Consider the following 13,022-nt stretch of genomic DNA (forward strand, 5'->3'; position numbering starts at 1 on the left):
ATTTTCATTAGCCTTTGTAAAGACATTCTGGAATGTATATATAAGGTTTTTTCCCTTTTGGCAATTTTCAAGTCTATTACCTTTAGCATCTTTTTTGCAATTGTAAAAATTTCGGACGCCTTAGCACAGAATAAAACATAGTAATAAGTTATTTTTCAGAGGTCCGAACAAGACCTGTTCTCGATGCAGGTTTTGTTTGAAACTTGTGGGGGCTCGGAATGACCGGAAGCTTTCCCCAAAATGCTTGTTTAAATGTTTTGACTATAATTTTGCCGAGGGTAACCTTTGAACATGTTTGGAATTTTGAAGGCCTTATGTTTTGATTACGGGCCTCGGACGTGTCCGAGCCGATTTTAGGGTGGTCGTAGCCTTTTAGGTTTGGGCACCGCCTAATAGGTTTTGTGCCTCCAGGCTTCGACAACCCGAGTCATCTGAACTTATCAAGGACGGCAGTCCCCGAGTGGGGGTAGCCCTTTGGGCTCAGATAAGGGTGGCCCCTAGGCTCGATACTTTTAAGAAGTAAAAAATATTTGTTAGCAAGGTAGAAACTATCTTTCATTTGTGTGTGTAATGTACAAGATTGTATAAAAGCTCGTATTGCGACCGATGTGACCTACGCGTGCACAATTCATTTGATCGTTTGGCCCTTACAATGAATCCTAATTACCGATCCTAGACTGTTCGAGCACAAAGTTTCTTTCCTTGCCAAAATCATTATCCGAGGGGGATGCCCCCAGTGTTCGAGGTCGATCATAGAGAAGCCTCGGATACTGTTGATGTGATCCTCGACATTGGTTCACAACCGGTCTTCGATTCTAAGTTAGCACGATCCACTGTTGCCTCATTAAAAACCTTGCCGGAAAACCCATTTGGGACAAAACCGATTCAAGGAAAAAAGAGTGCAATGCATGCTTTCAAACCTAACAGTCACGTTCTCCTTTGGTTGTGGCCTAAAAGTGTTAGTCCAATTCGTAATATTATAAAAAGGTGAACGAGGCCGTACCTTAGTAGTAGTACAGAATGAGGTCGTACCTTAGCAGTAGTATCATTTTAAGTAGGTCACGTTCCAGTTGTTCGGTAGCTGTGCACCATTCCCTATTTCGAGTTTGTACGAACCTTTACCGGTAATCTCGATAATTCGATATGGACCTTCCCAATTCGGTCCCAACTTCCCTTTGTTTGGGTTTCGGGTGTTCAGTGTCACCTTTCTTATCACCAAGTCTCCAATATTGAAGTGTCGGAGGTTGGCTCTCCGGTTGTAATACCTTTCGATCTGTTATTTCTGGGCGGCCAACCGGATGAACCGTTTGACTCTTCAGTCGCATATCGAAACCTGAGACTCGATTCTCCTACCTCAACCGGTATTAGCACTTCAGCACCGTAGACCAATAAAAATGGGGTGGCCCCGGTACTAGAGTTTGAGCTCATGCGGTATGGCCACAGGACTTCAGGCAAAATTTCCTTCCATTTTCCTTTGGCATCGGTTAACCTTTTCTTAAGGTTTTGGAGTATGGTCTTGTTAGTAGACTCCGTCTGCCCGTTCCCACTAGGGTGATAGGGTGTTGACAAGATCCTTTTGATCTTATGGTCCTCAAAATATTTGCTTACCTTGTTGCTGATGAATTGCTTCCCGTTGTCACATACGACCTCGGTCGGCATCCTGACTGACATATTATGTTGTCCCAAATAAAATCAATAACTTCTTTTTCTCTGACTTTCTCGAATGCCTGAGCTTCAACCCATTTAAAAAAATAGTCAGTCATAAATAATATAAATTGAGTCGTACTAGGTGCCCATGGTAGGGGACCGACGATGTCCATTCCCTATTTCATGAATGGCCAGGTGACAAGACTGAATGTAGTAGCTCCCCGGGCTGATGGATCATTGGTGCATGCCTCTGACAGCTATTGCATTTTTGCACGAACTCCTTCATATCTTTCTCTATGTTGATCCAGTAATATCCGGCTCTGATTATCTTACGAACCAATGATTCTGCCCTCGAATGGTTCCCGCACGTACCTTCGTGAACTTACCTCAAAACATATTCGGTGTCTCCTGGTCCCAGACATATGGCGAGTGGGCCATCGAACGTTATTCTGAACATGGTGTTATCTTTGGATAGGCTAAATATGGCCACCTTCGTGCGCAGAGCTCACGATTCTTTAGGATCCGAGGGCATCTTCCCGGTCTTTAAGTAATCTATATACTTATTTCTTCAATCCCAGGTTAAGCTTGTTAAGTTTATCTCGACGTGGCCTTCTTCCACTACCGATTTCATGAGTTGTACGACCGTTCCTGAGCTAAATTCATCATCATCAACTGACGACCCCAAGTTAGCTAAAGCATCGGCTTTTCTATTTTGATCCCGGGGCACGTATTGTTGGGTACATTCCTTGAATTGATGTAGCGTTACCTGTATTTTATCTAAGTATCTTCGTATTCGTTCCTTTTTCACTTTGAATGTCCCATTGACTTAATTCACCACGAGGAGGGAATCATATTTAGCTTCGATCACTTCGGTCCCCAGGATTTTAGCCAATTCAAGACCTGCAATTATGGCCTCGTACTCGGCCTCGTTGTTAGTCAATTTCACAGTTCTAATAGATTTCCAACTACGTTACTCGTAGGCGGATTCAACACGATGCCAAGTTCGTACCCATTTGCATTCGAGGCACTATCCGTAAAGAGGGTCCATATCCCCGAGGAGGTCCTTGAGGTTAACAACAATTCCTTTTCGACCTCGGGTATTAAGGCCGACGTGAAGTCGGCCACAAAGTCTGCCAAAATTTGAGATTTTATGGCAGTTCGAGGTCGATATTCAATATCGTACCCGCTAATTTCCACGTCCCATTTTTCCAATCATCCCGAGAGCTCGGGTTTGTGCATTATGTTCCTCAATGGATAAGTAGTCACGACACATATGGGATGGCATTGAAAATATGGCCTTAACTTCCTGGAGGCGCTTAGCAAAGTGAGCGCCAATTTCTCCAAGTGAGGATACCTCGTTTCGGCCTCGCCTAGAGTCTTGCTAACATAATATATAGGAAATTACGTACCTTCTTCCTCCCGAACTAAGACTCCACTTACCGTTATCTCAGATACCGCTAAGTACATGTATAACTACTCGTCCGCCTTCGAAGTATGAAGTAGAGGTTGACTCGAAAGGTACCGTTTGAGTTCTTACAAAGGTTGATGGCACTCCGGGGTCCACGAGAAATTATTATTATTCTTCAATAACGAGAAGAACCGATGGCTTTTATCGGAGGACCTTAAAATGAACCGACCCAGGGCGGCTATGCGCCCGGTTAGCCTTTGAACGACCTTGACATTGTCCACCATGGTGATGTCCTCTATGGCCTTGATCTTGTCAAGATTGATTTCGATCCCCCGGTTGGACACCATGAATCCAAGGAACTTCCCAGACCTGACCCCGAATGCGCATTTCTCCGGATTCAGCTTCATATTGTATTTCTTCAGTATGTTGAATGTTTCCTGCAAATGTTCCAAATGGTCCTCTGCTCGTTGGGACTTAACTAATATGTCGCCAATGTATACCTCCATTGATTTTCCTATTTGCTCTTCGAACATCCGATTTACTAGGCGTTGGTAAGTGACACCAACATCTTTTAGTCTGAATGGCATTACATTATAACAATAGATGTCGTATTTAGTAATGAAGGAAGTTTTTTCCTGATCGCCCGGGTCCATCCGGATTTGGTTGTACCCGGAATAGGCGTCGAGAAAGCTGAGTATCTCTTGGACGGCCGTCGTATCGATCATGCGATCGATGTTAGGTAAAGGAAAAGAGTCCTTAGGGAACACCTTGTTCAAGTCTTTGTAATCTACACACATTCTTAGTTTATTTCCCTTTTTAGGCACTACTACTACTGCTACGTTTGCTAACCAATTCGGATACTTAACTTCCCGAATGAAACCTATTTTAAGGAGTTTGGATACCTCGTCTTTAATGAATACGTGCTTGACTTCGGTCTGAGGCCCCCTCTTCTATTTAATCGGGTGGAACTTTGGATCCAAGCTTAGCTTGTGAGTGGTTATTTCTGGCAGGATCCCTGTCATATCAAGGTGGGACCAAGCGAAACAATCTATGTTAGCTATAAGGAATTCAATGAATTTCTTCCTGAGCTCGGGAGTTAGCCCCGTGCCTAAGTATACCTTCTGATCGGGGTGAGTGCTCGATCAATATGACCTGCTCCAGCTCCTCAACTGTTGACTTGGTGGCATTACAATTGTCAGGGGCTATGAACGATCTAGGGACTCCGTAATCATCATCCTCGTGTGTCTTCTGCTTTTTTGGTCCGGTCGGGGCCGGTGTCGATGATTGCTATTTGGTTCCTTCCTTGGTAGTCGAACTCGGGTTATTTGATGTCAATAGTGTAGATATCGGGGTCACCTCATCGACTGCAAAACATTTTTTTCGCGGCCGGCTGTTCACCGTAAACAGTCTTGATCCCTCCCGGTATGGGGAATTTCAATGCCTGATGTAGTGTCGAGGGTACTACCCTCATGTTGTGAATCCATGGCCTTCCGAATAGAGCATTGTATCTCATATCTCCTTCGATCATGTAGAAATTTGTTTCCTGAGCGGTTCTGGCGGTATTTACTGGTAGGGTTACCTCCCCTTTAGTCGTTTCGCATGCCATGTTAAATCCATTTAAAACTAGAACTGCAGGCAATATTTGGTCTTGCAGACCTAGCTGTTCCACGACCCTCGATCTGATGATATTGGCCGAGCTACCTAGATCAATTAACACATGCTTAACTCGAGATTTATTTATGAGTACAGATATTACAAGTGCATCATTATGTGGTTGCACGATTCCTTCAATATCTTCGTCGTTGAAAGATAAGGTTCCCTCCGGTACATAATCTCGAGTTCATTTTCCCTCGTAATGGACACCTTAGTGCACTTTAGCATCGGCTCCTAAGGGATATCAATTCCGCCAATGATCATGTTAATGACGTGCTGGGGTTACTCTTGCTCGATCTGTTTGTTGGAGTCCCTATTCCTGAAGTGATTTTGGCTCGGTCACCCAGAAATTCTCGGAGATGTCCATTATTGAATAACCAGGCTACTTCTTCTCTCAGCTATTGGCAGTCTTTGGTTCTGTGGTTGTGAGTACCATGATACTTACACATTAGGCTGGGGTCTCTTTGGGCAGGATCAGATTGCAATGGTCGAGGCCATTTAGTATCTTTGATGTGTCCAATGGCTGATACGATGCCAACAACATCGACGCTGAAGTTGTACTCCGATAACTTTGGTGACTCCTTAGACCCGATGGGTCTGTTGAAACCGGTTTTGCTCATAAGTCCCCGGTTATTATGACCTCGATCGCTTCTTCTTTCACTCCTTACAGGGTTTCGTCCGGACCCATTACCCCTTCCATATCCATTGTATGGTTGATACCGATCTCTGTTTGATCTTGGTTCATGATCGATGGTTCTTTTGGATCTGTCACTAGCTCTGACGGGATAAATGGACCCGGAAGGGGCCCCGAGCTAATCGTCTTCGACCTAATTTTTGATTGGTACCTGTTATGAACGTTGGCCCAAGTTACCGTCGGGTATTCTATCAAATTTTGTTTCAACTGCTATGAAGACAATGAGCTTTAGGGGTTGAGTCCTTGGGTAAATGCCTGAATGACTCAATCGTCCGCAACCGGAGGCAGATCCATTCGTTCCATTTGAAACCTGGACACGAAATCTCTGAGCATCTCGTTATCTCTTTGCTTTACTTTGAAAAGGTCTGACTTCATGGTCTCGACCTTGATGGCCCCAATGTGTGCTTTTACAAAGGCATATGCAAGCATAGCAAACGAGTCAATAGAATTAGGGGGCAAGTTGTGATACCATATCATAGATTCTTTTATCAAGGTCTCCCCAAACGTTTTCAGCAGGACGGACTTGATTTCGTTGTCTTCCAAGTTGTTCCCCTTGATGGCGCACGTGTTGGAGGTGACATGTTCATTTGGATAGTCGTTCCATTATACTTCAGAATTTCGGGCATACAGAACTTTTTTGGGATCGGCTTCGGAGCTGCGCTCATAGGGAAAGGTTTTTGGACAAACTTCTTGGAATCTAGGTCTTTCAGTATCGGTGGTGCTCCTAGGATTTGATCGACTCTGGAGTTATAGGTCTCCACTTTTTTGTCATTGGTTTCGATTTTCTTTTCTCCCAATTCTACCCTTTTCATCAGTTCCTCAAGCATCTTTATTATCTCGGGGTTAGTCCCGGGTTCTACTTCACCCGGCCTTTCTGTGGGCGGTTCATTTCTGCGAGCATGTTTTCGGGATGGTTCGGGCTCAACTCTACTGGAGGCATGACTTTGGTTCTGCAACTGGGCTATCGCTGCCTGTTGAGCCTGTGACATTTCGAAAATCACGTGCAAGTTGATCCCATCACCTCCGCCGTCGTGTGTACTCCGGGCTACCGACCGGGCTCCCCCGCGAATGCTATTTTCGTGGTTAGTAGGAAAGTTTGCTTCGATAGCCATATATGAATTAACATCGATCGGATCCGCGACTGGGACTCCGTTGGGGTCAACATGGGCACCTCGTTGTTGGGCACCACATTGTTGTTCTCGCCATGGTGGTCGAACTCAGCATCAACGTTCAAATGGGTAGATTAGGAGTTTTATATTTTTAATTTGACCTGAAATTAAAAGCTCAAAGAATAAGTGTAAAATAGAGTATGTTATGAAAATTTGTATCAAATCACCACTATTATCCTTAGGCCCACGGTGGGCGCCAAACTGTATACCCTAAAAAATGGATAACAATTAAATTTGTATGTGGTTTTAAGGATACGCGGATTAATTCAATACAAATGATAAGTTGCGTTAGATTAAGCAGATAAATGGCGTAATAAATTGTCAAACCAATAAAGGGGGGAGTGAACCCGGACTTAGTATATCTTTAATGAAATACCTGCCTTCGATTTCGGGCTCACAGTAATGAAGAACTGATGAATAAAAGTAAGAACTTTGAATAGCAAAGAAAGTAAGAGTACATTGCCTTGGTATGCATGTTACAATAAATTGTCTAATGAATAGTTAGACTCCCCTTTATATAGTAGGAGAATTTTTTCTAAGTACAATTCTAAGAAAGGGTAAAAATCCTTCTCCTTGCTAATCACTGATCCATTGCTGGCACGAGCCGAGATTTACGACGTGACATCCGGTTGGGCACGAATATCACAACCCTTTGTTAGTCATACTCGATTGTCTGGTAACGCTCTCTGAGGTTTAGGGATTCGAATCGGACCTGGGGGATGTGACCCCAATTCTTCCGAGGGCATATGCTTTGCTCGGACCTCGACTCGAGGGGCTCCTTGTCATGATTCTGATTCTTTACGGTCACGTCTCTGCTCCATTTGCGTCATCGAAAATCGAGATATCCAACGAGCTCGATTTCACCCGTATACATGTATAAATGAGACTTCATTCCGGCTTTTGTAACTTATGAAGGCCTTTGCAACTTATTGGCTTTGTAGTTCTACGCTCTAAATTTCAATTGTTACAATGTTTGGAATATTCTTATCTTGGAAGATATTCGATAATGCCACATGTTGTTCTTTTTATATGGATACATATAGTACATAATTTTTTCTCAATTTTCTATTAGTATGTTGGGAGCAGTATTTTTACCGTTAAAAGGGATACAAGTCGACATCTCTCATTTAAATGACACACCTATTGCCAATAGTTGTGTATTTCCTTATTTTCTCCATTTAAATTTATTTTATTTTATTTTATTTTAAGGATTGACCTACATGGGTGATCCTAATCATTCGTTCAATTCAACCGGATAGTTTTGACACGTATTGATACAGAAATTTAGCTCGAAAGTAGCTCGAAATTTAGCTCGAAAGGAGCCATTCTAAGGAGAATTTGTTTTTAGACTTTAGTTTAATTTTCAAATCTTTTTATTTCTTTTTTAGCATACTCGGAATTTGTATCTCCTCTTTTCTCTCTCAAACCTCTCTTCTCTGTATCTATCCCTTGAAATTCTCTTCTCCTCTGATCTCCTTCCCCTCTGCTTCTCATCCTTGTTCTTCGATACCAATAATTTGGTATCAATTGGTATAGAGCCAGGTTGCTCTCGGCATGTGGACTGAATAATAACAAAGCATTAGTTGAAGTTTCTACAATAGAAAACATATCGCATCAGCTGACCAAACAATGACTCTATTGGCTGAGATTCAAAGGCTTTTTCAGAAAATTAAAAGACAAATTGAGCTAAAATCTGAAGAGTCATGCAAATACTACTGCATGCCATGCTATGTTGTTTGCTCTAGTGGGAGGTACTATTGCCTAAACATGAAAATCTCTGCTTGTGTACAAAAATGGTAAGTTTAACCTCGAAACTTCTCCTTCAGGTTCCGTCCTTATAGAGAGTGCTGAAGTTGTGGAAGATATGTTCTTAAATGTACTTTTTATCGAAAACGAGAGTGATAATGATATATATGCTTTGGGAGACACATTCCTAGCTAAACATTTTGCGGAAGATGAAAGCGAGAATAATGCTTACAAGGTGCTTGGTAAAATGCCAAAGCTAGATTATAATTCTGATGAAAGTGATTTGGATGCTTTAGAAGACATGTATCTACATGCACTTTTCATTGAAACTGAGAGGATAAATAACGGTCACAAGGTTTCCAATGAAATGTCAGAAAGAGATATGAAACCGAAGTCCTTTGATAGTGGTTTTAATGGCAGAAATATCGAATTTGTTGAACATGTGTATCCTAAGGTATTCTCCACATATTTGTTGCGCACTCGATCTCAAATGTATGTTCTTATGGTTGGAAGAGATCATTGCAAGGTAGCATATGCATTCATAAGACATAAGAGCAAGTTCTCTCTTGTTTTAGTTGTAAATAGGATGATTGTTCCTGTACAGGATCCAGGAATAGGCTTGAAGACTGTGAAGTTAGATGGTTATACAAATATATTATAGAATTATTGATGGATTTTACTAACAGGTTTTGATCGTCTAATAGCACGAGTAGAGTGCATGGGATACTGGATGGCAGTAGTTAATGCATCCTTATGTCGTGTATATTAATTTTGTCTGTTCAGGTGCTATCATTCCAACATATAGCCCTGTTTTACAGTATTAACTGTAAAGGAGACCTCTCGTTGAACTTAACAGAATTTTCCATAAGGAGAGTATGTTACTTTGGGGCCCAAATTTGCAATTAACATTGCATGATGACTCTAAAGAGGGAGCCACAATTGATTTGTCTGTATACAATGATCAGTGGATGGGTGTAAAATCCATAAGGCTTCTCAAAGAAGGGGTTCAGTCATGGCTAGAAACTTGTCTACTGCTAGAGCAAAGGTTTCCTTAGACGGATATATTCTTCTCTGTAAGGAACTATATTTCAGCATCTCTACAACTCCATGAATAGTGCAGCATGGGGTTTTAAGTTACAAAGGACGTCTCTTATCCATGGATTCTAGTGGTAGTGTGAAACTATGAGATAGTATTAGAGGGACTACTAATCAACACTACAAAGAGGTTATAACTGACAAGGAGGTGGAAGAAGTACATGTTTGCAAGCTTTGGAGACTGGTTATTTGATTTTATCTTTCCTGTTGCAATGTGTTCTGGTGCTCTTAACTTCTCTGGTTCTGCCAGTCTAAGGAATGGAGCTGCGAAAGTCAGAGATATGGTGAATAATTTGCAATTCACTTTTGACCCAGGTGGTATATTTATTGGCTTGGAGAACCAAGCTATTGGGTTGCATTTTCAAAACCTGGACCACTTAAAAAATTTGCACCAGCAAACATGCAACTTCAAGGGATATGTGTCATCATTCTTCTCTACTCAATTATGGAGTCCAGCATATGGAAGCAAATTCAGCTCTAATGATGTTCATGCAATTATTATTCCTCTCTTGGTGGAGGAACGTGCACTACACCTTCTACATAATCAACTAGACAACTGTTGGTATATGCTTAGTATTAATGAAGTGGAGCGTTGTCTTCTTGCTATGAAATTGAGTTACTTGTTTGTTGTATTATCCTGAAATTCAAAGTGTTCCGCATCAATTTTCATTTGTTCCAGGCGGCTCCTTAATGAAGTTCTGTTACTTGAGTGATATATTCTAGAGCAACTTTGATGTTTCTACACCAAATGATTATATAATTGAGCTGGAAGGTATATTCATATCACCAAGAGGTGCACTTTACTGTTGAGATAACCATTAAGGAGTGGAGCATAGCTTTTAGATGGGACACATATTATCCATTCTCCTTGTTACAAGATATAACCAGAAATAATTGACTTCTGTGTGCTATGCTTGGAGAACATCTTTTGAAATTTCCTTTTGATCCTGGTGGCTCCAGTTCTACATTACCACCCTTGAGGACAAGAATGTTGTTTAACAGGGGCGTATTGATATAAAAATTAGGGACTTAGATCGAAAGTAGCTTAAGTGAGTGGGAGCCATTCTGGCGGAAAAGTTTGTTAGACTTCGATTTAATTTCCAATTCCTTTTTATTTTGTTTTTGGCATATTTCACGTGAGACTAGTTAGGAGTATAAAGCTACTACTACTACTACATTGTAATTTCATTGAGTAATGATAAATATGAATTTTTCCTCTTGTATCTCCTCTTTTCTCTCTCAATCTCTATTCTCTGTCTCTATCCCCTGAATTTCTCTTCTCCTCTGACCTCCCCCTCTTATTCTCTTCCCTGTTCTTTGATACCAATAATTTGGTATCAATCATAGATATGTAGTGAAAAATTACTAGAATTTCAATAAACTAATATTAAATTATGAATTCATAATTTCGATAAATTTTCAGATTGAAAACCTGAAGAATGCTCCAAGAGTGAAGTTGGTGGAGGAAGACAGGAGGGTTAAACTGATGACTACTTACACTCCGCAGTTTCTGGGGATACCGGCGGTATGGACGCAAGAAGGAGGAGATAGAAACATCGGGGAAGGAATTGTGATCGGCTTTGTTGATTCTGGCATTAACCCAGACCACCCCAGCTTTGCTTATGATCCCACAACTACTACTAATTATACTCCTCAACATTTTTCTGGAGCATGTGAGGAAGGTCCATTATTTCCTGAAACTTCCTGCAATGGTAAGATAGTATCTGCTAGGTTTTTCTCAGCTGGAGCTCAAGCTAATGCTATTCTTAATGCCTCTGTGGATATTCTCTCACCCTTTGATGCTGTTGGACATGGCAGGTAAAATTCATAATACTGTTTAACTTGTATTACTTTGATTTCTCTCAACTCTGGTGGTCAAACTTATCAAATTCTCCACCCATCAAGTCTTTTTAAAAAAAAGCTAAATACTTAATAAATATACGTACTTTAATATTTCCTTAGTATTTGTCTAGTATATTACTCTGTAGATTGGTCGATTGAACTTTACATGTTAATTTTGGTTAACTTAATTCAGTTGTAAGTATCAATTTTAATACTTCTCTATCGTGCTAGCAATCTGTTAATCAATCAGTAGTTCAATTTCAGGCAAAGGGTCATTTTCTAATCCCCAAAGAAATAAACCTCGTGCTACCTATGGGGCTTATGTTAACGAATTTTTAGATATAGTTTATGGAAAATAAATTAACTTTAGGAAAACATATTCCTCGAGAAAGGAAAGGAAATTTTAGTTTGAGGCGTCTAGAGTATGATTTTGTCTTCAAGTTTATGTTAGCCTATACCTTTTTATTATATTTTTGATTTTTTTCCTTTCCAGTCATGTAGCTTCAATTGCAGCTGGAAATTTTGGAGTTCCGGTGGTAGTGAATGGCTTGTACTACGGACGAGCAGCTGGAATGGCGCCGCGGGCAAGGTAGGTATATATAGACAAACATACACAAAGGCACATCAAATGATTCTGAAAGGACTATATATATATATATATATATGATGATGATGATGACAAGTGGGTCTTCACTAAAGGATTGCTATGCAATTGCTTATGACAAACAGGATTGCAGTTTATAAAGCTATTTATCCAAGCATAGGAACTCTTTCAGATGTATTAGCGGCAATTGATCAAGTAAGTATTACTTGCACTTTCCACCTGTCACTACACAATTCTCAAAGGTTGCAACCGTCACTTAGCGAGCATATATTCGGCAAAGTGAACTGGATAATTTATCATCACAACAAATCATAAGCAGTTAGTATAAGATAAAGCTTTAATATCCAAACGCACATCCATAGAAATAATAATAATAATAATAATAACAATAATAGAAGATTAGGAATCTCAAAAGGAAACCCACAAGCTAAATCAAGAAGCATTTTTTATAAATATAATAGTACAAAAGAGTTGAAGGGACATAGCCTTAAATCATATATTGCAGAAAAAAGAGGATGAAGTGTACTAGTAGCCACTTTTAAGCATGCTATTTAAAATATTTTTACAATTTACAATATATTAAGTATCATGAATTTTTGAGCTGCTAATTTTAAATTCAGGACTTAGTGTCCTAAATTTTTGAGCTGCTAATTTGAAATTCAGGATTAAGTGTCATGAATTTCTAAACTGCTAATTTGAAATTCAGGACTAAGTGTCTTAAATTTCTGAACTGCTAATTTAAAATTCGGTACATAAGATTCGAATTTCTGGACACGATTTTAGAACTTTAGGACACGATAGTTTGAACTTGAGATTTAAACTTTAGGATGATGTGTCCTAAAATTTAAGTAAATTAACTAATTTTTAAATACATTGTATATTATGGATATATTTTAAATAGCATACTTAAAAGTGGCTATTTCCACAAAAAGAAGTCCCTAGCCTTCACGGACCGAGTGGACGACCCACCTCAGCTGATTGCGTGGAAAGATCAACTAATCCTCAAAAAGTGTTAGCAACGATATCTACAAGAAGCATTGAGTTGTGAGCCATTAGGACCTAATAAAATCATCAACTCAGCCCCTTTCATGCCCTGGGGACAAGTCTTTTAACAGTTTATTGTGCATAATTATATGCAAAATAAACTTACGTCTCAGTATAAAA

At 40.3% G+C, this 13,022-nt stretch overlaps 1 protein-coding gene across 1 annotated transcript in view; it reads left to right on the top strand.

The window, feature by feature from the left end:
* Positions 1 to 7,763: 7,763 nt before the first annotated feature.
* The window catches only part of LOC107828308 (subtilisin-like protease SBT2.4), a 33,525-nt gene continuing 28,266 nt past the window's right edge, over positions 7,764 to 13,022 (top strand). The window contains 4 exon segments of the mRNA XM_075221672.1: positions 7,764 to 8,367; positions 10,836 to 11,230; positions 11,748 to 11,843; positions 11,984 to 12,053. Coding sequence (XP_075077773.1) covers positions 8,365 to 8,367; positions 10,836 to 11,230; positions 11,748 to 11,843; positions 11,984 to 12,053 — 564 coding nt within the window. The 5' untranslated portion in view covers positions 7,764 to 8,364.

This window comes from Nicotiana tabacum, chromosome 9 (assembly GCF_000715075.1).
Source record: "Nicotiana tabacum cultivar K326 chromosome 9, ASM71507v2, whole genome shotgun sequence".
In the NCBI taxonomy this organism is placed as follows: domain Eukaryota; kingdom Viridiplantae; phylum Streptophyta; class Magnoliopsida; order Solanales; family Solanaceae; genus Nicotiana; species Nicotiana tabacum.